We start from the raw sequence: 24319 nt of genomic DNA on the forward strand, positions 1-24319 counted from the left end.
GAGGCTGTGTGTGGGGGAGGCTGTGTGTGAGGGGAGACTGTGTGTGAGGGAGACTGTGTGTGGGGGAGACTGTGTGTGAGGGAGACTGTGTGTGAGGGAGACTGTGTGTGAGGGAGGCTGTGTGTGGGGGAGGCTGTGTGTGGGGGAGGCTGTGTGTGGGGGAGACTGTGTGTGAGGGAGACTGTGTGTGGGGGAGACTGTGTGTGAGGGAGACTGTGTGTGGGGGAGACTGTGTGTGAGGGAGACTGTGTGTGAGGGAGACTGTGTGTGAGGGAGGCTGTGTGTGGGGGAGGCTGTGTGTGGGGGAGGCTGTGTGTGGGGGAGACTGTGTGTGAGGGAGACTGTGTGTGGGGGAGACATCATTGGACATCACCATCAGTCTTTTGTCTCTACACAACAAAGACTCTTCACTCTCTCAAGCTTCGCTCCACACCAGGTTTCTTTAATTTCATCTTTATTTTACTTTTTGTAACTTTATTTTTATTTATATTTTTCATCCAATTGTATATTGTAACTTTATTTTTATTGAAGTCTATTAAATGCTTTTTACTTTACATCTGGAACGAATGATCGCTTCTGATTTTTTGAAACATTGCTCATCATCGTGGTTCCTAATTCTCAAATTAGGAATTGCAAGAAATATCTATTTATATTGATATTTAACACACTGTGGGGGTAACTACCTGCCACCCCCATCTCTATCACCGATGCAGCACAGGAGGGGGTGAATAGAGAGAGTCAGGGGGTGGGCACCAGTCATGTGACCAGAATCCCCCAGGATGGAAGTAAAGATAAAAATGTAAACATTACATAACAAACTATAAAACACAATAACAGTAATACACATTCTGTCAATAAACTTTATTGCAAGAACCTGAGAGAACATTACAATAGCAGGAAAGTTATTGACGCTACAGGAAGTCGATATAATAAATTTATGGCCCATCCCACAAAAGCCAAGACCAAAACAGTTCTAATACTGAAAATAATGTCTGCTGTTAGTAGCAGCAGGACTGTGAACACGGATTCTTTTTCCAGGACTGGACTAGGGTGTGTCCTCACACTGCTGTGCTCTCTATTTGGCTCCTCCCCTGACACTCCCCTTTGCTCTGAGTAAAAGATACTTTAGGAGTCCCTGAGAGACTATAGGCCCAGAGCACAGCAGTGTGAGGACAGATAATACGATGAGAGGATATAATACTGTAATGGGCGGTGCCGGGCCTCAAGGGGGCGGAGCATGACATGCTGTCAATCATCCTCAGGTCGCGCACAAGTTCTACGGATGCAGCAAAGTTTACCTTGACTTTTCATTGTCGCTCGCTGGGACATCACGTTGAGTCCAGTGAATCTTTGCTGCATCTTTAAGTTTCTTGGTTCCATTTCATTTATAAAAAGATTTTCTTGACGATTTTTCCCAGACGCCCGGGTAATAACGCCGTAACGATTTCTCCGAATAATGACTGGGGCTTATTGGTCTCTTCCCGGAGACGACCGATCTCCATCTCCAGCATCTGACACTTGTTCTTAAACCCTCCGTCCAACATTTCCTTCTGCTCCTTTATAAACAGAATCAAACGGATGATTATAATGTGCAGAGTAACTACAGGTAACACAGGTGCAACCTGTCCCCCCCCCCCCCATACACAGGTGCAACCTGCCCCCCCCATACACAGGCGCATTGCATACACAGGTGCAACCTGCCCCCCCCCCCATACACAGGCGCATTGCATACACAGGTGCAACCTGTGTCCCCCCCCCCCCATACACAGGTGCAACCTGCCCCCCCCCCATACACAGGCGCATTGCATACACAGGTGCAACCTGTCCCCCCCCCCCCCCATACACAGGTGCAACCTGCCCCCCCCATACACAGGCGCGCACTCCCCATACACAGGCGCGCACTCCCCATACACAGGCGCATTGCGTACACAGGCGCGCACTCCCCATACACAGGCGCGCACTCCCCATACACAGGCGCGCACTCCCCACCCCCCTCCTGGGGCCTGGAGACAGCCGGGGTCCAGAATACCGGAGTGGCTGGCAGGGCTAGGGCACACTGATGTCACGGTGCTTGATATGGGGACCCGGGTCAGCCCCCTCTCCCGGAGCCCTGGGTCAGCCCCCTCTCCCGGAGCCCTGGTCGGGGCGATGTGATCTGTACCTCGAGTTTCTCCTCTATCAGCCATGTGTTCTCCTGCCTCATCTTCTCCTGGTCCTCACACATTTTCTTCTCCAGCCTCTCCACGTGCATCCGGTAACTATCCTGCTCGTTCTGCAGACTCCTCTGCAGCTCCAGGTTGGTCTTCTCCAGGATCTCCCGGTCTCGTGCTGCAGCTTCTGCCTGGGATTTCTGCTCTGGAGGAGAAATGGCATCACATTATTAATGTATAGGTCCCGTAATATATATACACATATATATATATATATACACATATACATACACATACATACATACATATACATACTGTGGGTCCTGTATGTGTGTAGGAATATATACACTGTGCGGGTCCTGTATGTGTGTAGTAATATATACACTGTGCGGGTCCCGTATGTGTGTAGTATATATATATATATACACTGTGTGTCCTGTATGTGTGTAGTAATATATACACTGTGTGTCCTGTATGTGTGTAGTAATATATACACTGTGTGGTTCCTGTATGTGTGTAGTAATATATACACTGTGTGGTTCCTGTATGTGTGTAGTAATATATACACTGTGTGGTTCCTGTATGTGTGTAGTATATATACACTGTGGGTCCTGTATGTGTGTAGTATATATACACTGTGGGTCCTGTATGTGTGTAGTATATATACACTGTGGGTCCTGTATGAGTGTCCTGTATGTGTGTAGTATATATACTGTGGGTCCTGTACGTGTGTAGTATATATATATACACTGTGGGTCCTGTATGTGTGTAGTATATATACACTGTGGGTCCTGTATGAGTGTCCTGTATGTGTGTAGTATATATACACTGTGGGTCCTGTACATGTGTAGTATATATACACTGTGGGTCCTGTATGTGTGTAGTATATATACACTGTGGGTCCTGTATGAGTGTCCTGTATGAGTGTAGTATATATACTGTGGGTCCTGTATGTGTGTAGTATATATACACTGTGCGGGTCCTGTATGTGTGTAGTAATAAATACACTGTGTGGTTCCTGTATGTGTGTAGTAATATATACACTGTGTGGTTCCTGTATGTGTGTAGTAATATATACACTGTGTGGGTCCTGTATGTGTGTAGTATATATACACTGTGGGGGTCCTGTATGTGTGTAGTATAATATATATATACTGTGCGGGTCCTGTACGTGTATAGTATATATACACTGTGTGGGGGTCCTGTATGAGTGTCCTGTATGTGTGTAGTATATATACACTGTGTGGGTCCTGTATGTGTGTAGTATATATACACTGTGGGGGTCCTGTATGTGTGTAGTATATATATATATACTGTGCGGGTCCTGTACGTGTATAGTATATATACACTGTGTGGGGGTCCTGTATGAGTGTCCTGTATGTGTGTAGTATATAATAATAATAATAATAATAATCTTTATTTATATAGCGCCATCATATACAACTATATTACATTACAAAGAACAAACAGTCATATAGAACAATAGGAGTGATGGCCCTGCTCACAAGAGCTTACAGACTATGAGGATGAGGGGGTGACACAAGAGCTTACAGACTATGAGGATCAGGGGGTGACACAAGAGCTTACAGACTATGAGGATGAGGGGGGACACAAGAGCTTACAGACTATGAGGATGAGGGGAGGACACAAGAGCTCACAGACTATGAGGATGAGGGGAGGACACAAGAGGTTGTATAATGGTCCAGCCATTCTTTATAAGGGAACAATATAAAAATAATTTAATAAATAATTTACTAAACAACGATGTTGCTGCTTGAACCAGCCATCAGCCGCCATCTTATTTACAGGGTCCTAGGTGAAAAAGACTGCAGCCAAGGCTGGAGCTCGGTATATATCAGCTGTTTGCCAGATAACAGATAGGATAGTACATGGGATGGATTAGTAAAGGGAGAGTTGACATTTCATGCGGTTAGCGAGTGTGATAAGCTTGCCTAAAGAGATGGGTTTTAAGAGCACGTTTGAAGCTTTGGAGAGTGGGTATTAGTCTGAGAGTCTGGGGAAGAGCATTCCAGAGAATTGGTGCAACTCGGGAGAAGTCCTGGAGACGAGCATGAGAGGTTCGAATTAAGGTAGAGATTAATCTAATGTCACTGGCAGATCGAAGAGCACGGGAAGGGCGATAGACTGAGATGAGAGAAGAGAGATAGGGAGGTGCAGCATTATTCAGAGCTTTGTGGATGAGGGTTATTATTTTAAAGTGAATACGGAAGGAGACAGGCAGCCAGTGCAGTGATTGGCACAAACTGGAGGCATCTGTGTAGCGTTTGGCCTGAAAGACGAGCCTGGCTGCTGCATTAAGAATAGATTGAAGAGGAGAGAGTTTAGAGAGTGGAAGACCGATTAGTAGGGAGTTACAGGAGTCTAGTCGAGAGTGAATAAGTGCAACAATTAGCATTTTAGAAGTTTCAAATGACAGAAACGGACGGATTCTGGAGATGTTTCTGAGATGCATCCGGCAAGAGCGAGCAAGAGATTGAATATATGGTGAAAAAGAGAGGTCAGAGTCCAGCACAACCCCAAGACAACGGGCCAGCTGCCCCGGAGCTATAGTGATCCCACAGACCGAGATGGAGAGGTCAGAGTCCAGCACAACCCCAAGACAGCGTGCCTGCTGCCTCGGTGCTATAGTGATCCCACAGACCGAGATGGAGAGGTCAGAGTCCAGTATAACCCCAGGACAGCGGGCCTGCTGCCTCGGTGCTATAGTGATCCCACAGACCGAGATGGAGAGGTCAGAGTCCAGTATAACCCCAGGACAGCGGGCCTGTGCCCCGGAGCTATAGTGATCCCACAGACCGAGATGGAGAGGTCAGGGTTGGGTTGGTTAGTAGATGGTGGAAAGACAAGAAGTTCAGTCTTAGAAAGATTAAGTTTCAAGAAGAGAGAGGACATGATGTTAGAGACAGCAGAGAGACAGTCACTAGTGTTCTGGGGTAAGGCCGGGGTGATGTTACGTGCTGAGGTATACAGCTGGGTGTCATCAGCATAAAGATGATACTGGAAACCAAATCTGCTGATGGTTTGTCCAATGGGGGCAGTATAGAGAGAGAGTGTATATATATACACTGTGTGTGGTTCCTGTATGTGTGCAGTATATATATACACTGTGTGTGGGTCCTGTATGTGTGTAGTGTATATACACTGTGGGGGTCCTGTATGTGTGTAGTATATATACACTGTGGGTCCTGTATGTGTCTAGTATATATATATATATATATATACACACTGTGTGGGTCCCGTATGTGTGTAGTATATATACACTGTGGGTCCTGTATGAGTGTCCTGTATGTGTGTAGTATATATACTGTGGGTCCTGTACATGTGTAGTATATATATACACTGTGGGTCCTGTATGTGTGTAGTATATATATATACTGTGGGTCCTGTATGTGTGTAGTATATATACACTGTGGGTCCTGTATGTGTGTAGTATATATACACTGTGTGGTTCCTGTATGTGTGTAGTAATATATACACTGTGTGGTTCCTGTACGTGTGTAGTAATATATACACTGTGTGGTTCCTGTACGTGTGTAGTATATATATACACTGTGGGTCCTGTATGTGTGTAGTATATATACACTGTGCGGGTCCTGTATGTGTGTAGTAATATATACACTGTGCGGTTCCTGTATGTGTGTAGTAATATATACACTGTGTGGTTCCTGTATGTGTGTAGTAATATATACACTGTGTGGTTCCTGTATGTGTGTAGTAATATATACACTGTGCGGGTCCTGTATGTGTGTAGTATATATACTGTGGGTCCTGTACGTGTGTAGTATATATATACACTGTGGGTCCTGTATGTGTGTAGTATATATATACACTGTGTGTGGGTCCTGTATGTGTGTAGTGTATATACACTGTGGGGGTCCTGTATGTGTGTAGTATATATACACTGTGGGTCCCGTATGTGTGTAGTATATATACACTGTGGGTCCTGTATGAGTGTCCTGTATGTGTGTAGTATATATACTGTGGGTCCTGTACATGTGTAGTATATATATACACTGTGGGTCCTGTACGTGTGTAGTATATATATACTGTGGGTCCTGAACGTGTGTAGTATATATACACTGTGGGTCCTGTACGTGTGTAGTATATATACACTGTGGGTCCTGTACGTGTGTAGTATATATACACTGTGGGTCCTGTACGTGTGTAGTATATATATACTGTGGGTCCTGTATGTGTGTAGTATATATATACTGTGGGTCCTGTATGTGTGTAGTATATATATACTGTGGGTCCTGTATGTGTGTAGTATATATATACTGTGGGTCCTGTATGTGTGTAGTATATATTCACTGTGGGTCCTGTATGTGTGTAGTATATATACACTGTGGGTCCTGTATGAGTGTCCTGTATGTGTGTAGTATATATACTGTGGGTCCTGTACGTGTGTAGTATATATATACACTGTGGGTCCTGTATGTGTGTAGTATATATACACTGTGCGGGTCCTGTATGTGTGTAGTAATATATACACTGTGTGGGTCCTGTATGTGTGTAGTATATATACACTGTGTGGTTCCTGTATGTGTGTAGTAATATATACACTGTGTGGTTCCTGTATGTGTGTAGTAATATATACACTGTGCGGGTCCTGTATGTGTGTAGTATATATACACTGTGTGGGTCCTGTATGTGTGTAGTAATATATACACTGTGTGGGTCCTGTATGTGTGTAGTATATATACACTGTGGGGGTCCTGTATGTGTGTAGTATATATTTATATATACTGTGCGGGTCCTGTACGTGTGTAGTATATATACACTGTGTGGGGGTCCTGTATGAGTGTCCTGTATGTGTGTAGTATATATATACTGTGTGGTTCCTGTATGTGTGTAGTATATATATATACACTGTGTGTGGTTCCTGTATGTGTGCAGTATATATATACACTGTGTGTGGGTCCTGTATGTGTGTAGTGTATATACACTGTGGGGGTCCTGTATGTGTGTAGTATATATACACTGTGTGGGTCCTGTATGTGTCTAGTATATATATATATATATACACTGTGTGGGTCCTGTATGTGTGTAGTATATATATATATACACTGTGTGGGTCCTGTATGTGTGTAGTATATATATACACTGTGTGGGTCCCGTATGTGTGTAGTATATATACACTGTGGGTCCTGTATGAGTGTCCTGTATGTGTGTAGTATATATACTGTGGGTCCTGTACATGTGTAGTATATATATATATATACACTGTGGGTCCTGTATGTGTGTAGTATATATATACTGTGGGTCCTGTATGTGTGTAGTATATATACACTGTGGGTCCTGTACGTGTGTAGTATATATACACTGTGGGTCCTGTACGTGTGTAGTATATATACACTGTGGGTCCTGTACGTGTGTAGTATATATATACTGTGGGTCCTGTATGTGTGTAGTATATATACTGTGGGTCCTGTACGTGTGTAGTATATATATACACTGTGGGTCCTGTATGTGTGTAGTATATATACACTGTGCGGGTCCTGTATGTGTGTAGTATATATACACTGTGTGGGTCCTGTATGTGTGTAGTAATATATACACTGTGTGGGTCCTGTATGTGTGTAGTATATATACACTGTGGGGGTCCTGTATGTGTGTAGTATATATATATATACTGTGCGGGTCCTGTACGTGTTTAGTATATATACACTGTGTGGGGGTCCTGTATGAGTGTCCTGTATGTGTGTAGTATATATATACTGTGTGGTTCCTGTATGTGTGTAGTATATATATATACACTGTGTGTGGTTCCTGTATGTGTGTAGTATATATATACATTGTGTGTGGGTCCTGTATGTGTGTAGTGTATATACACTGTGGGGGTCCTGTATGTGTGTAGTATATATACACTGTGTGGGTCCTGTATGTGTGTAGTATATATATATATATATACACTGTGTGGGTCCTGTATGTGTGTAGTATATATATATATATATATATATATACACTGTGTGGGTCCTGTATTTGTGTAGTATATATATACACTGTGTGGGTCCCGTATGTGTGTAGTATATATACACTGTGGGTCCTGTATGAGTGTCCTGTATGTGTGTAGTATATACACTGTGGGTCCTGTATGTGTGTAGTATATGTGTAGTATATACACTGTGGGTCCTGTATGTGTGTAGTATATATATACTGTGGGTCCTGTACGTGTGTAGTATATATACACTGTGGGTCCTGTACGTGTGTAGTATATATATATATATACTGTGGGTCCTGTATGTGTGTAGTATATATACACTGTGGGTCCTGTATGTGTGTAATATATATATACACTGTGGGTCCTGTATGAGTGTCCTGTATGTGTGTAGTATATATACTGTGGGTCCTGTACGTGTGTAGTATATATATACACTGTGGGTCCTGTATGTGTGTAGTATATATACACTGTGCGGGTCCTGTATGTGTGTAGTATATATATACACACTGTGTGGGTCCTGTATGTGTGTAGTAATATATACACTGTGTGGGTCCTGTATGTGTGTAGTAATATATACACTGTGTGGGTCCTGTATGTGTGTAGTAATATATACACTGTGTGGGTCCTGTATGTGTGTAGTAATATATACACTGTGTGGGTCCTGTATGTGTGTAGTATATATACACTGTGGGGGTCCTGTATGTGTGTAGTATATATATATACACTGTGTGGGTCCCGTATGTGTGTAGTATATATACACTGTGGGTCCTGTATGAGTGTCCTGTATGTGTGTAGTATATATATACACTGTGTGGGTCCCGTATGTGTGTAGTATATATACACTGTGGGTCCTGTATGAGTGTCCTGTATGTGTGTAGTATATATATATACTGTGGGTCCTGTATGTGTGTAGTATATATACACTGTGGGTCCTGTATGTGTGTAGTATATATACACTGTGGGTCCTATATGAGTGTCCTATATATACACTGTGGGTCCTGTATGAGTGTCCTGTATGTGTGTAGTATATATACTGTGGGTCCTGTACGTGTGTAGTATATATATACACTGTGTGGGTCCTGTACGTGTGTAGTATATATATACTGTGGGTCCTGTATGTGTGTAGTATATATACACTGTGGGTCCTGTATGTGTGTAGTATATATATACTGTGGGTCCTGTATGTGTGTAGTATATATACACTGTGGGTCCTGTATGTGTGTAGTATATATACACTGTGGGTCCTGTATGTGTGTCCTGTATGTGTGTAGTATATATACTATGGGTCCTGTACGTGTGTAGTATATATACACTGTGGGTCCTGTACGTGTGTAGTATATATACACTGTGGGTCCTGTATATGTGTAGTATATATACACTGTGGGTCCTGTATATGTGTAGTATATATACACTGTGGGTCCTGTACGTGTGTAGTATATATACACTGTGGGTCCTGTATATGTGTAGTATATATATATATACACTGTGGGTCCTGTATGAGAGGTGGTGTTATCCATCACGTTACTTCACCTCACCAGTCAATGTTTGAGCAGAGGATCTTAGGCCGACCAGATACCTGACCACCTACTACAGGCAGTGATTGGCTCAGGGTATCAGTGGTTGGTTTATCGGTTTCATGACTCCTGCCCTGAGATCTTACCGGCCAACTTCTTCTCCTTTTCTTCCAGGGTTTTGTCAGCAATCAGGATGGAAGATTCCACGTTCTCCTTTTCTTTGAGGAACTGTTGGAGGACCTCCAGAGCCTGAAGTGACAGCAGATATCCACACAGATCAGTGATAGACGGAGGTACGGTGCAGAATAGGATCCTACGACGGGATCGGATCTATGTAATCTGGTAGATTATGGTCCTCTGGTTGTCTCACCCTATCTGTATACTATCCCACCAGAGTGCCCCAGGCTCTAACCAAGGATGGATCCCAGAGGTCCAGTAGAGGACAGCACAACATGGGGGCTATGAGGTCTACTTCTTATAGGGATGATCAGTTGGGATTAAAGGGGGAACCAGCACAACCCTGGATGTAGCTTTGCCACCCTAAACCTTCTCAGAGCACATCATATCTGACCTATCAGGACTGAGGACATCTCTTAGGTCTTTGTCTATTAATGATGATGACCAGACAGAAGACTTGTGGTGTGGCCTTAATCTTGGGACTCATCTACTTACCTTGACCCCCTTCCCTCCAGCCTTCAGATAATCGTCCACCAATGACTTCTTCTCTGCCATGAACCTCTTGTATCCCCCTGGCACAGAGAACTTCCCCTGCCTCACTCCTTCCTCCAGAGCAGCGCTCAGCTCCTGCAGTACGGCTCGGCACCTTCTGATAGACATCTCCTCATTCTTCCGCTGATAGACTTCCTTTCTGCCCGCCAGCTCTTCCTACAAGAGAGAACGGTTCCCAGGAAATATTTAGGAGTCTTGTCGGGAGTCGTGGGGCTCCCTCGCTCATGTTACTTATCTTCACCATCTTTTATGTAATAAACCTCCTCAAACATTAGAGCATTGCTAATACCCCAATTACCCCTGCCCCCTCATCAGACCAGACTTTGAGAAAATGTTCAGGTCCACCATATATTTTGCATTCTGACCTCCTTTGAGACAACCACCTCTACAGAAGACCAGTTGTACTGTTTGTGCAGCACATGGAATCACAGGATATCATGACCGGATTAGCTTCAACTTGAAGTTTGGTACAACCAGAAGCAGGAGGAGGAATGGGGTGAAATATGGGGAGACCTGATCCAACTCTTGGGACCCCTAAGAAGACCAATAATCCCACTCCAGAGAGAGGACACAGAAGAAGCAAGTCCTTGAGATACTCCAGCCTCTCCTGGGTGTTCCTACAAGGCTGTGGATTCCATAAGGCCAAACATGCTCCGCTGGTGATTCTGGGTAACAAATATGCAAATACGTTTTCCTGGGTTGGAAAAGAAAACTTTTCCTCATTACATAGGGCAGCGTTTTCCTGGAAATCTTATTTGTATATCACCCAAATTACATCCCATCAACAAGGAGAAGAGTCTTCATTAGTTTCTCCCTGTAAAGTTCCTGTTATTCTACATCTTAAGTGCAATGTTTTTCCCCAGGGAGGGATGTCCATGTGACCTTCCTCTGACGTGGGCAGCTGCACCATGTATGGTGGGTGGAGGAGGTGACCCGGCAGCTAAGGACTGAGCAGTGAGAACCGTCATGTCCAAGCTCAGCTATGGGAGCACCTAGCAGGATAATGATAGGAGGGCAGGGACCTGGTGGAGTGGCCACACGTCAAGCACCTAGTCATAGGCCGATTCCTCACAAGTTGACCCCATGAGTAATATGAGGTGGAGACCCACAGTGGCCCAGTACTATAGACATGTAGTCAACTTGCTCAACCCTTTTCAACTGCTTGAATACATCTCAAAGTGCAAGACAGCCCAGGAGAGTTCTGGGCCACCAGAATCGGGACCTGGTACTACAAGTCATGGCCTAAGACCATGCAGGGGAAGCTTTATTCCTAGACTCTTTAGCGACCTGTAAGAGCTGGGTCCCTGGCCTGGGCAGAGTTGAAGGAACCAGAGCTGGTACTGACGGCCATGGCTTGATGCAACCCAAATTTGGTGGAAGATCTTCTACCGCAGGATAAGGATCACTTTGAAGTTGTCACATGTATTCATTTAAAAAGATGAACTGCAACCACTTAAGTTTCCCTTCTACATAGTGCCGCAAGGCTTCACCACTGATCAGTAGATGCCACTAATTGTCCAGACACAGCGGTCATTGCCCTTTGAGTTCCATATAAAACCAAGCAGATATCAGGCCCACATGGCGCCAGATATGGTCATTCCCTACCACAACCCCAACACCAGCCGGATATCTCGTTACTTACCAGCAGTTTGAACTGAAATTCTTGATTCTCATCCTTGAAGGAAAGTTTCATGAAGACGTTCAATGCTTCAGAGTGGCTCTCCTTGTCCAGGTTCAGAAATTCCTCTTGTGTTTCTGTTGGAAATTTGCCTTCAGATTCTTTCATCATCTCCTCGTACTTAGATAAAGCTTCGTCTACGGCTCGAGAATTCTCAATTTTGGCCAAAGCAATAACGGCATTCTCCATGGAAGGTATGGAACCGCTACGGATTGCCTCGACGTAGGAGACTGCGACATCCCCGAGACCTAATAACAGAAGACCATCAGAAGGTGATGTAGAGAGATGCCATGTCCCACCCTAGAGGGAGGACTTACCTCTCCCAGTCATTGTGTAGCCGCCTGACAGGGTTTTCACTGGACTGTTCTCAAAAATGAATCGACAGAATTTTTTGGTCTGTTGTACAAATGAGGCTTCCAGCTGATTCTCCTCCACATTATCCAGGTCCTGGAGCTTCTCCTTAGATGCCGGGCGATCAAACACAAAACACTTGTGGGAATGGAAGTAATGGAGGAGACACTCACGAGGTAGGTTGTAATTCCGTACTGCTGGACTCAAACCTAGACATAGATCATAGGGTTAGAGAATTATTATATATGGGGCCACAAGGTTTCTGCCAACTCCAGCATCAGATCCTTGGTAAGATCAGATTTGCTTTTCTAAAAAACTAAGAAATGATCTCATTACAATCCAAAATCTCCGAAAACCCAGTGGCTCCGGCACCTTACATGATGGAAGTCACCCCATCAGTGTCACATCTTACCTGGCTTCAGCTTCAGGGCGTTCTTCAGATATTCGTCCTCACTGATGTCTTTCCCGTTGAGTTGCAGCTGAAGAGTGAAATCTCGGACACACCACACAAAGGACGGGAAAAATCTCTTAAACTCTGAAGTCTCGTCGACATCTTCCGACTGCTCAGAGGATTTCACTTTTATCTTCTCTGTAAGTTCTGTGACATAACTGGAAGAGGATAAGGAGTAATATCCACAACTCCAGAAGAACATCTACTCTCGAAACCCTACAGAGCTTTACAAAGGATGAGCATGAGCACCAGGAGGCGCCGTGCCCGAATCCATAAAAAACCACAGGGCTGACGCTGTAACACAGAAAAATATAGGGCATGTCCTATATTTCGCCATTCATGGTCATGTCGTGGTGAGACAACTCTTGCTTACCACCGTGACCAGGTGCCATAGGCGTCAACGGAGAACGATATGATGTGGACGGATCCCGATCCCCACTACATCTGTCCAGCCTAATAGACAGGCAGGAGGGAGTCTGATATAGAGGGTGTAATACTGTGAGTATAATAGACAGGTGGGTGCTGTGTAGGGGGGGGGGGGCGCTTCGTGCTGCAGAGGTTCCACTACTTACAGGAGACACCCAACCAACAGGAAACGCTGCTGCCTCCCCGACGTGAAAGGAAATACTGAACATCCTACAGAAAACATCACAGCGCGATCACACAGATATTATCTGACACCCCCGAGCGCTGACCTCCTGGATCCAGCAATTATTAGTGGATTGGTACAATTCGTCTGATAGATCTATAGGGACGACCGACACCTATAATGTCCCATGGGGCTGATGTGAAGGATACTGGAGCTGGTCCATGGCCTGCTGGTCTATCGTCCCTATAGTGTTAAACACCAGGGTGCTGCTGAGAAGAACAGCCAGGGCGAAGATCCACGAATCGTTCTCGCTGTTCCCCTGAAAAACAACCAAAAACTGTTACATTTAAAGTTCTTTATGTTTACAGCTCCTCTGCGGACTTATGTGTCCCAAGGGTTCCTACATCACGTCTTACACCATGTGTCCCCTGCTTCTCGCTCTCAAAAGAGTCAGGAAATTCTACATGACTGCAAGGTCTGACTACACAGTGTCTCCTCGTTGTCTGTCACTATGGAGACACAAGGGACACAAGCTTATATACTGTATCTTAATAACGTACTCCTGTAATCCTGCATCCAGGTGGCTTTCTGGAATTGGTTGGAGAGGGTCGGTCCAGAACTCTATATACCAGCTTCAAGCATGCAGGACCTGGGTCACCCCTTTTATCTCTGTGCTCAGCTATCCAGTGGTAATCCCAGGCTGCCACATACTAGCCAGAAAGAATGATAGTGCAAGCCTTTCATTCTGTTCTCCTCCTAAATAATTAATATATTTTATTTATCTTAAATGTATTAATTGCTGTAAAGACCTGAGGTAGTGCAGGCTGTTAATTGGCTAACACCCCAGAACAATCCAGAGGCTCTGCATAGATTTTGGAGATAAGAGACACCATGATGTGTGTGTGGCTAAAAACGTGCTGCAGTTGTAGAAGAGCCGATCTGAGTCAGAGGAGATTGATCCAGCCACACAAGGAGCGCCGGGAGCTGCACCAGCCACACAAGGAGCGCCGGGAGCTGCACCAGCCACACAAGGAGCGCCGGGAGCTGCACCAGCCACACAAGGAGCGCCGGGAGCTGCACCAGCCACACAAGGAGCGCCGGGAGCTGCACCAGCCACACAAGGAGCGCCGGGAGCTGCACCAGCCACACAAGGAGCGCCGGGAGCTGCACCAGCCACACAAGGAGCGCCGGGAGCTGCACCAGCCACACAAGGAGCGCCGGGAGCTGCACCAGCCACACAAGGAGCGCCGGGAGCTGCACCAGCCACACAAGGAGCGCCGGGAGCTGCACCAGCCACACAAGGAGCGCCGGGAGCTGCACCAGCCACACAAGGAGCGCCGGGAGCTGCACCAGCCACACAAGGAGCGCCGGGAGCTGCACCAGCCACACAAGGAGCGCCGGGAGCTGGACCAGGCACACAAGGAGCGCCGGGAGCTGGACCAGGCACACAAGGAGCGCCGGGAGCTGGACCAGGCACACAAGGAGCCCGTGAGCTGCCCCAGCCACACAAGAAGCCCGTGAGCTGCCAGGATTCCAGAGATTCCCATCCACATTCCAGGTGTGGGAGATCTGTAATGTTTATACTCTACAGGGAATGCAGGAGTGCTTCACCTCACCTTCTCCACGTCGCCCAGGCCTTCAGTGTCCAGCAGCACCAGGGTGTGCTCCCGCTTCTTAGGGTGAGGAACGCACCACATCCAGATACCTTTAGTCATAGACTGGACTGTGGATCCCAGTGAAAATCCTACGATGACAGATATACAGCAGGTCATAGACGGGAGAAGACATCTAACCCATAGCCAGGAGTCTATAGGTCCCTGTTCTGCTATAGCTTTATACTATACTGATGACCTGAAGATGTCAGGGTAGGGCCCCCTGATTTCTGGGGCTCCAAGTAATGAGCCCCTGGTATTACAGAAACAGGAGGCAAAGCAGCAGTGATGGATAACCCAAGGGTCAAGGCTAATGATACTAGACAGTTCCTCTGAGGATATACTGTACTGTATGGAGGGAAATGGATGTGGTCTATGCTGTATTGTTGGGGGACACTATAGAGTGGACAATGCAGGTAATGGACTATGCTCTAGGGCATCATCCTACCTGTAGACTAACAATGAACGACAACCAACACTAAGGACTTCAAGGACATTGATATCAGTAGGCGCCATAGATTCGCTCCTCTCACCATTTCTGTGTCCGGCCAGTTTGTTCATCAGGTAAGACTTCCCGGTGCGGTATTTTCCCACTATGGCCACCACCACCACCTTCTGAGTGTAGCGGGATAAGATCTTCAGGGCCTCCTGGTTCACTTGGATGGTTCCATCTTCATGGTTCTCTATGAAACACACTGGTCTCTCCATGATTGTAGAAATCTGATAAAATAAGAATAAAACCTCCAATATAGACAAAGGTCGGTCCAAAGAAACAGACACCAGAGGATTGAAGATGCAAAAACTTTCCGTTTATTTCAATTCCAATAAAAACATACTTGAAGGCAAGGTGCACACTCCCACAACATGGCATCCAGCAAACAACCTACGCGTTTCGCTCCTTACAGCTTAGTCATGGTCTTAGGCAAAGGTTGGTATAATGGAATCTACATATCGCTTATCAGTAGGGGGAGCCCTTCCAATAAAGTGAGCACACAGGGGCAGAATTATCAAGCTGTCTGGAAGTCTGAATATTTCTAGTTGCTCACTGCAACCAATCACAGCTCAGCTTTCATTTTACCAGTGCTCATGAATATTTTAAAGGAGAGCTGTGATTGGTTGCCATGGGCAACTATGAATATTCTGACTTACAGACCACTTGATAAATCTGCCCCACAGTGTCCAATTGATGAGATACTTCACAAACAGCAGCAAGTGTTTCATTCCCCCGAGAGCCCCCCCAACATCCCCCCCGAGAGCCCCCCCCGACATCCCCCCCAACATCCCCCAAAATACCTCCTCAACATTTGCAATGCCCCAAAGGTGTGGTCATTACGATTGTCATAGTCTGGGAATCTTGTTGTAGTGGAGCCAGTAGGACTGATCACCCACTGGCCTATGCAAACCGGATTCCCATGATCCTTTGCCCTAGTAAATTAAACGGGAAAACTGCATTGTGTAACGGCAGGACCATCTAGAGCTCCAAGTGGGTAACAGTTATCTGCAATGTGTAGTAAGTGTGCATGTCCCTGGCTAAGCAGCTACCCCCATTGGTAGGAGGCGGACCCCCCTCTTTATGCTTCACACTGCTGGTCCTGATGAGGCGTAACACGGAGCTACTGTGAGATGTATGTGTGTATACTCACCCCGCTGAGCACAACCGGTCTTTGTTATCAGCTGAGCTTAATGATTTATGTAAAGTGATGATATGGACCCCGGGGTTATGTGAGGAGTCACCGGTGCAGGATGTAGCCGGGTGCAGGGTGTGAGCCGCCGCTCCTGTGACAGTGCGGATGTCCTCAGGGTGACAGAGCATTGTCTACAATGAGATGGTGACAGACTGATGGACGCCCCATACGCGGAGGAGGTGACCCGGGTGTTACCTTCCTCCTCTCTACTCATCATACTAATGATAAATACACTGGCCACCGGAAGAATTATCTGTACAGAACATAAGACGGGACAGATCTGTTACTGCTTCTGCTCCAGTTTTCTGGTGACATTGTACTGATAGTACTGATTGTATGTGTCGCGGCTTCTCTGTGTCCGACAAGAGAACAAAGTACACAAAAAGGGACGCTGCCCAGGAGGGAGCACGCTGCCCAGGAGGGAGCACGCTGCCCAGGAGGGAGCACGCTGCACAAGAGAGAGGGGGGACGCTGCGCATAGTACAGACTGCACAGGAGGGAGGGCGCTGCACAGGAGGGAGGGCGCTGCACAGGAGGGAGGGCGCTGCACAGGAGGGAGGGCGCTGCACATAGTACAGACTGCACAGGAGAGAGGGCGCTGCACATAGTACAGACTGCACAGGAGAGAGGGCGCTGCACATAGTACAGACTGCACAGGAGAGAGGGCGCTGCACATAGTACAGACTGCACAGGAGAGAGGGCGCTGCACATAGTACAGACTGCACAGGAGAGAGAGCGCTGCACATAGTACAGACTGCACAGGAGAGAGGAGACTGCACATAGTACAGACTGCACAGGAGAGAGGAGACTGCACATAGTACAGACTGCACAGGAGGGAGGACACTGCACATAGTACAGACTGCACAGGAGGGAGGACACTGCACATAGTACAGACGGCACAGAAGGGAGGACGCTGCACATAGTACAGGCTGCACAGGAGGGAGGACGCTGCACATAGTACAGGCTGCACAGGAGGGAGGACGCTGCACATAGTACAGGCTGCACAGGAGGGAGGACGCTGCACATAGTACAGACTGCACAGAAGGGAGGACACTGCACATAGTACAGACTGCACAGAAGGGAGGACACTGCACATAGTACAGACTGCACAGGAGAGAGGACACTGCACATAGTACAGACTGCACAGGAGGGAGGACACTGCACATAGTACAGACTGCACAGGAGGGAGGACACTGCACATAGTACAGACTGCACAGGAGGGAGGACACTGCACATAGTACAGACTGCACAGAAGGGAGGACACTGCACATAGTACAGACTGCACAGAAGGGAGGACACTGCACATAGTACAAACTGCACAGGAGAGAGGACACTGCACATAGTACAGACTGCACAGGAGGGAGGACACTGCACATAGTACAGACTGCACAGAAGGGAGGACACTGCACACAGTACAGACTGCACAGGAGGGAGGACACTGCACATGGTACAGACCGCACAGGAGGGAGGACACTGCACATAGTACAGACTGCACAGGAGGGAGGAGACTGCACATAGTACAGACTACACAGGAGGGAGGACACTGCACATAGTACAGACTGCACAGGAGGGAGGACACTGCACATAGTACAGACTGCACAGGAGAGAGGACACTGCACACAGTACAGACTGCACAGGAGGGAGGACACTGCACATGGTACAGACCGCACAGGGGGGAGGACACTACACATAGTACAGACTGCACAGGAGGGAGGACACTGCACACAGTACAGACTGCACATGAGGGAGGACACTGCACATTACTAGTGATAAATCTGGGTCTACATGTAGAGGGTGGTCATTGGGCCTGGACTATGGAGATTTATTCTAATTACTTCTAAACATGTTACTGATTTTATATCTTGAGTATTTAGTGGACATTTGGAGAATAATAAAGTCCTGGACAACGCATGCGCACGTTATACAATGATCTATTAGCACTCGGATACAGTAATAAAACTAACTTGAGGTTCTTCGCTGCATCTGATCAGATTGCATCGGCCATTATCCATTTCAGCGAGTTCTTACACTACAGGGTGCCACATCAACACGGCACCAGCAGGGACCCAGCGGCCCAGCACCCACACTGCTGGTCATAGCCTCCACAGCTCCAGGTCTCCAGCACCCACACTGCTGGTCATAGCCTCCACAGCTCCAGGTCTCCAGCACCCACACTGGCAGGCATAGCCCCCACTGCTCCAGGTCCCCAGCACCCACACTGGCAGGCATAGCCCCCGCGGCTCCAGGTCCCTATCAGCACCCACACTGGCAGGCATAGCCCCCGCGGCTCCAGGTCCCTATCAGCACCCACACTGGCAGGCATAGCCCCCGCGGCTCCAGGTCCCTATCAGCACCCACACTGGCAGGCATAGCCCCCGCGGCTCCAGGTCCCTATCAGCACCCACACTGGCAGGCATAGCCCCCGCCGCTCCAGGTCCCTATCAGCACCCACACTGGCAGGCATAGCCCCCGCCGCTCCAGGTCCCTATCAGCACCCACACTGGCAGGCATAGCCCCCACTGCTCCAGGTCCCCAGCACCCACACTGGCAGGCATAACCCCCGCGGCTCCAGGTCCCCAGCACCCACACTGGCAGGCATAGCCCCCGCGGCTCCAGGTCCCTATCAGCACCCACACTGGCAGGCATAGCCCCCGCGGCTCCAGGTCCCTATCAGCACCCACACTGGCAGGAATAGCCCCCGCAGCTCCAGGTCCCTATCAGCACCCACACTGGCAGGCATAGCCCCCGCGGCTCCAGGTCCCTATCAGCACCCACACTGGCAGGCATAGCCCCCGTGGCTCCAGGTCCCTCTCAGCACCCACACTGGCAGGCATAGCCCCTCAGCTCCAGGTCCCCAGCACCCACACTGGCAGGCATAGCCCCCACGGCTCCAGGTCTCCAGCACCCACACTGGCAGGCATAGCCCCCGCGGCTCCAGGTCCCTACCAGCACCCACACTGGCAGGCATAGCCCCCGTGGCTCCAGGTCCCTACCAGCACCCACACTGGCAGGCATAGCCCCCGTGGCTCCAGGTCCCTATCAGCACCCACACTGGCAGGCATAGCCCCCGCGGCTCCAGGTCCCTATCAGCACCCACACTGGCAGGCATAGCCCCCGCGGCTCCAGGTCCCTATCAGCACCCACACTGGCAGGCATAGCCCCCGCGGCTCCAGGTCCCTATCAGCACCCACACTGGCAGGCATAGCCCCCGCGGCTCCAGGTCCCTATCAGCACCCACACTGGCAGGCATAGCCCCCGCGGCTCCAGGTCCCTACCAGCACCCACACTGGCAGGCATAGCCCCCGCGGCTCCAGGTCCCTACCAGCACCCACACTGGCAGGAATAGCCCTCGTGGCTCCAGGACCCTATCAGCATCCACACTGGCAGGCATAGCCCCCGCAGCTCCATTTCCCTATCAGCACCCACACTGGCAGGCATAGCCCCCGTGGCTCCAGGTCCCTATCAGCACCCACACTGGCAGGCATAGCCCCCGCAGCTCCAGGTCCCCAGCACCCACACTGGCAGGCATAGCCCCCACAACACCAGGTCCCCAGCACCCACACTGGCAGGCATAGCCCCCACGGCTCCAGGTCCCTATCAGCACCCACACTGGCAGGCATAGCCCCCGCGGCTCCAGGTCCCTATCAGCACCCACACTGGCAGGCATAGCCCCCGCGGCTCCAGGTCCCTATCAGCACCCACACTGGCAGGCATAACCCCCGCGGCTCCAGGTCCCTATCAGCACCCACACTGGCAGGCATAGCCCCCGCGGCTCCAGGTTCCTATCAGCACCCACACTGGCAGGCATAGCCCCCGCGGCTCCAGGTCCCTATCAGCACCCACACTGGCAGGCATAGCCCCCGCAGCTCCAGGTCCCCAGCACCCACACTGGCAGGCATAGCCCCCACAACACCAGGTCCCCAGCACCCACACTGGCAGGCATAGCCCCCACGGCTCCAGGTCCCTATCAGCACCCACACTGGCAGGCATAGCCCCCGCAGCTCCAGGTCCCTATCAGCACCCACACTGGCAGGCATAGCCCCCGCGGCTCCAGGTCCCTATCAGCACCCACACTGGCAGGTATAGCCCCTGCGGCTCCAGGTCCCCAGCACCCACACTGGCAGGCATAGCCCCCATGGCTCCAGCACCCACACTGGCAGGCATAGCCCCCGCGGCTCCAGGTCCCCCGCACCCACACTGACAGGCATAGCCCCCGTGGCTCCAGGTCCCTATCAGCACCCACACTGGCAGGTATAGCCCCTGCGGCTCCAGGTCCCCAGTACCCACACTGGCAGGCATAGCCCCCATGGCCCAGCACCCACACTGGCAGGCATAGCCCCCGCGGCTCCAGGTCCCCCGCACCCACACTGGCAGGCATAGCCCCCGTGGCTCTAGCACCCACACTGGCAGGCATAGCCCCCGTGGCTCCAGGTCCCCATCAGCACCGCAGCACAGAATCAGCAGGCGCCGAGCAGTACTGCGCAGTGTGAACACGTCTCATATACTCCCCATTCCATGTGTCTGAGAGGAGGCGGCTGCGGGTGGAGTCTCCTGCTAATTATACACCTGCTCCAAGAAGGCGGAGGCAAAACATTGAATAAATCCCTGCAGGGGGCAGCGGGGGCTCCTCTACAAGGAGGGGGCAGAGACTTATGCAATGTCATCAAAATGTAAGTAAAATCTTTCAGTTTGTTTTGTTTTGTTTATGTATCTGAGCGGCAAAATATCATTATACAAGGCGCGGCTGCACCTTCCAGGACCCTCTGCCCTCCAGACCCGGGCGTTATCCCCTGGGCGGCTTCACATGTGGGGCTTTAAAACTCATCAAAAATACAAGGAGGGGGTGTGGCCAAATCCTATAGACACAGGGGGAGCTGTTATACTGATACATCCTATAGACACAGGGGGAGCTGTTATACTGATACATCCTATAGACACAGGGGGAGCTGTTATACTGATACATCCTATAGACACAGGGGGAGCTGTTATACTGATACATCCTATAGACACAGGGGGAGCTGTTATACTGATGCATCCTATAGACACAGGGGGAGCTGTTATACTGATACATCCTATAGACACAGGGGGAGCTGTTATACTGATACATCCTATAGACACAGGGGGGGCTGTTATACTGATGCATCCTATAGACACAGGGGGAGCTGTTATACTGATGCATCCTATAGACACAGGGGGAGCTGTTATACTGATGCATCCTATAGACACAGGGGGAGCTGTTATACTGATGCATCCTATAGACACAGGGGGAGCTGTTATACTGATGCATCCTATAGACACAGGGGGAGCTGTTATACTGATGCATCCTATAGACACAGGGGGCGCTGTTATACTGATACATCCTATAGACACAGGGGGAGCTGTTATACTGATACATCCTATAGACACAGGGGGAGCTGTTATACTGATGCATCCTATAGACACAGGGGGAGCTGTTATACTGCTGCATCCTATAGACACAGGGGGAGCTGTTATACTGATGCATCCTATAGACACAGGAGGGGGCTGTTATACTGATGCATCCTATAGATACAGGGGGAGCTGTTATACTGATGCATCCTATAGATACAGGGGGAGCTGTTATACTGATGCATCCTATAGATACAGGGGGAGCTGTTATACTGATACATCCTATAGACACAGGGGGAGCTGTTATACTGATACATCCTATAGACACAGGGGGAGCTGTTATACTGCTGCATCCTATAGACACAGGGGGAGCTGTTATACTGCTGCATCCTATAGACACAGGGGGAGCTGTTATACTGATGCATCCTATAGACACAGGAGGGGGCTGTTATACTGATGCCATGTTATCCCCTTACATTCCCTTCCATCTTTATCCCACACTTAACCCCTTGTATCCTGAGTTGCCGCTCAGGAATCTCCTCTACATAAATAGTAAGTTATAGATTCTCCTCACCTCTCGCAGAAGGTTTCGCTCTCTGATTGGACTCGTCCTCCGCCGCTGCTTTTATATCCTGGAAACTGAAAGTGAAAGCAAAAATTCTGCAGATATTTATAACCCCAGACCAGACACGGAGTGTAAGGAGGGGCTTCTGTACCACGTATGAGCCATAACATGTGATAGGACGGTCTCAAGTCCTTATACCCAGTCACCGGGCGCTCTTGTCTCCTTGCACCCTATTGCCAGGCGCTCTCGCCTCCTAGTGCCCGGGCGCTCTCGCGAAAAAAATTTGGTACGGGTTTGGTAACAATTTTCCTTATGGAGAATTCCGGCCGCGTGTGGAGACTTATAGCCATTGATGCTCCACTAGGGGATTCTGGGAAATATGCAAATATGTTTTCTGAGGTGATAAATGGATAACCCCGCCTCCTTTTTCTACTTTGTAAGGCAGCTCCAAGCATGGCCTACAAGAATCCAGAAAGATCAGACTCCCAGCTGTAGACTGCGATGTACAATGGGGCAGATTTACTTGCCCGGCCCATTCGCGATCCAGCGGCGCGTTCTCTGCACAGGATTCGGTTCCGGACGGGATTTATGAAAGTTGTTCCTCCGCCGTCCACCAGGTGGCGCTGCTGCGCTGAAAAGCATCGGAACGCACTGGAATTCACCCAGCTGGACCAGGTGAAGGTGAGCGCTTCCCAAGCGACACATTTTCGGTTTTTAAATGCGGTGGTTTTTCCGAATACGTCAGGTTTTTGTTTGGCCACGCCCCCCGATTTCCGCCGCGCGCATGCCAGCGCCGATGCGCCACAATCCGATCGCGTGCGCCAAAATCCCGGGGCAATTCAGGTACAATCAGCGCAAATCGGAAATATTCGGGTAACACGTCGGGAAACCGCGAATCGGGCCCTTAGTAACTGACCCCCAATGTTTCGACCTGGTTGCATCTCTTCAGTACAGTGTAGGGAATAGATCTACTAGTTTGGCTTAATCCCACATCATGTTATTAGGCTTCTTGTAGGTCGTGATTGGTGTAAAGGGGGCGGCCTTACAAGGTAGCAAAAGGAGGCGTTTCCATTTCTCACCTTGGAAAACATATTTGCAAATTTCCCCAAATTTTAAGTTGAAAAATTGGTAGTAGATGTTCCGGGAATGCGGAACCACGTTGGGTGATATCGACGCTTTGTATCTTAATAAATGTTGGGTTGTCCACGTTGGTTGTAGAGAGGCGGATCCTCTTGTCAGTGGTGACACCTCTGGCGGTGCTGAATACGCGCTCTGACAGCACACGGGCCGTGGACAGCACCTGCAAGGCACAGAGGACGAGCTCAGGCCTCATCCTTCAGTATGGGGAGACGTGTGGACATGTCAGTCACATTCTGCCTCCTGGTACAACGTGCCCCATCCAATGGGTGGGGAGAAGTCAACGTGTCGTATTGTCTGCAAAGTGAAATATGGCCACATGTGCAGGTCCAGTGCGGTCCCTCTAGATGGGTCCTGGACCAGTCCATTGGGGCACATTTTCTTACCCGGTCCAGTCGCGATCCAGCGTTGGGTTCTCCGATGCTGATTCGGGTCCGGCCAGGATTCACTAAGGTCTTTGCACTTACATGCACCAGGAAGAAGAAGGTG

General features: G+C 49.0%; 2 protein-coding genes across 4 annotated transcripts in view; one reads left to right on the forward strand and one right to left on the reverse strand.

Annotated features, from left to right (window-relative positions):
• Positions 1-846: 846 nt before the first annotated feature.
• On the reverse strand, positions 847-22762 carry LOC140106869 (guanylate-binding protein 7-like). 2 transcript variants are annotated; one of them, XM_072131494.1, is made up of 11 exons: positions 22703-22762; positions 15610-15796; positions 15041-15168; positions 13634-13743; positions 12797-12993; positions 12351-12593; positions 11998-12281; positions 10299-10511; positions 9773-9875; positions 2162-2355; positions 847-1556 (listed from the first exon to the last, which is right to left on the reverse strand). In XM_072131494.1, the coding sequence occupies exons 2-11, from the start codon at positions 15782-15784 to the stop codon at positions 1386-1388; spliced, it is 1818 nt and encodes a 605-aa protein (XP_071987595.1). In that variant the 5' UTR covers positions 15785-15796; positions 22703-22762; the 3' UTR covers positions 847-1385. The 2 variants fall into 2 exon arrangements, with proteins under 2 accessions (XP_071987595.1, XP_071987594.1); XM_072131493.1 differs by lacking the exon at positions 22703-22762 and adding an exon at positions 21164-21255.
• Positions 21363-24319, forward strand: part of LOC140106868 (guanylate-binding protein 7-like) — a 54053-nt gene continuing 51096 nt past the window's right edge. Inside the window, exon 1 of one of the 2 annotated variants that reach the window (XM_072131492.1) lies at positions 21363-21431. In XM_072131492.1, the coding sequence (XP_071987593.1) occupies positions 21414-21431 (18 nt within the window). In that variant the 5' untranslated portion in view covers positions 21363-21413. The remainder of the gene's footprint in view (positions 21432-24319) is intronic. The other variant, XM_072131491.1, reaches the window with a different exon arrangement.

This window comes from Engystomops pustulosus, unplaced genomic scaffold, assembly GCF_040894005.1.
Source record: "Engystomops pustulosus unplaced genomic scaffold, aEngPut4.maternal MAT_SCAFFOLD_26, whole genome shotgun sequence".
In the NCBI taxonomy this organism is placed as follows: domain Eukaryota; kingdom Metazoa; phylum Chordata; class Amphibia; order Anura; family Leptodactylidae; genus Engystomops; species Engystomops pustulosus.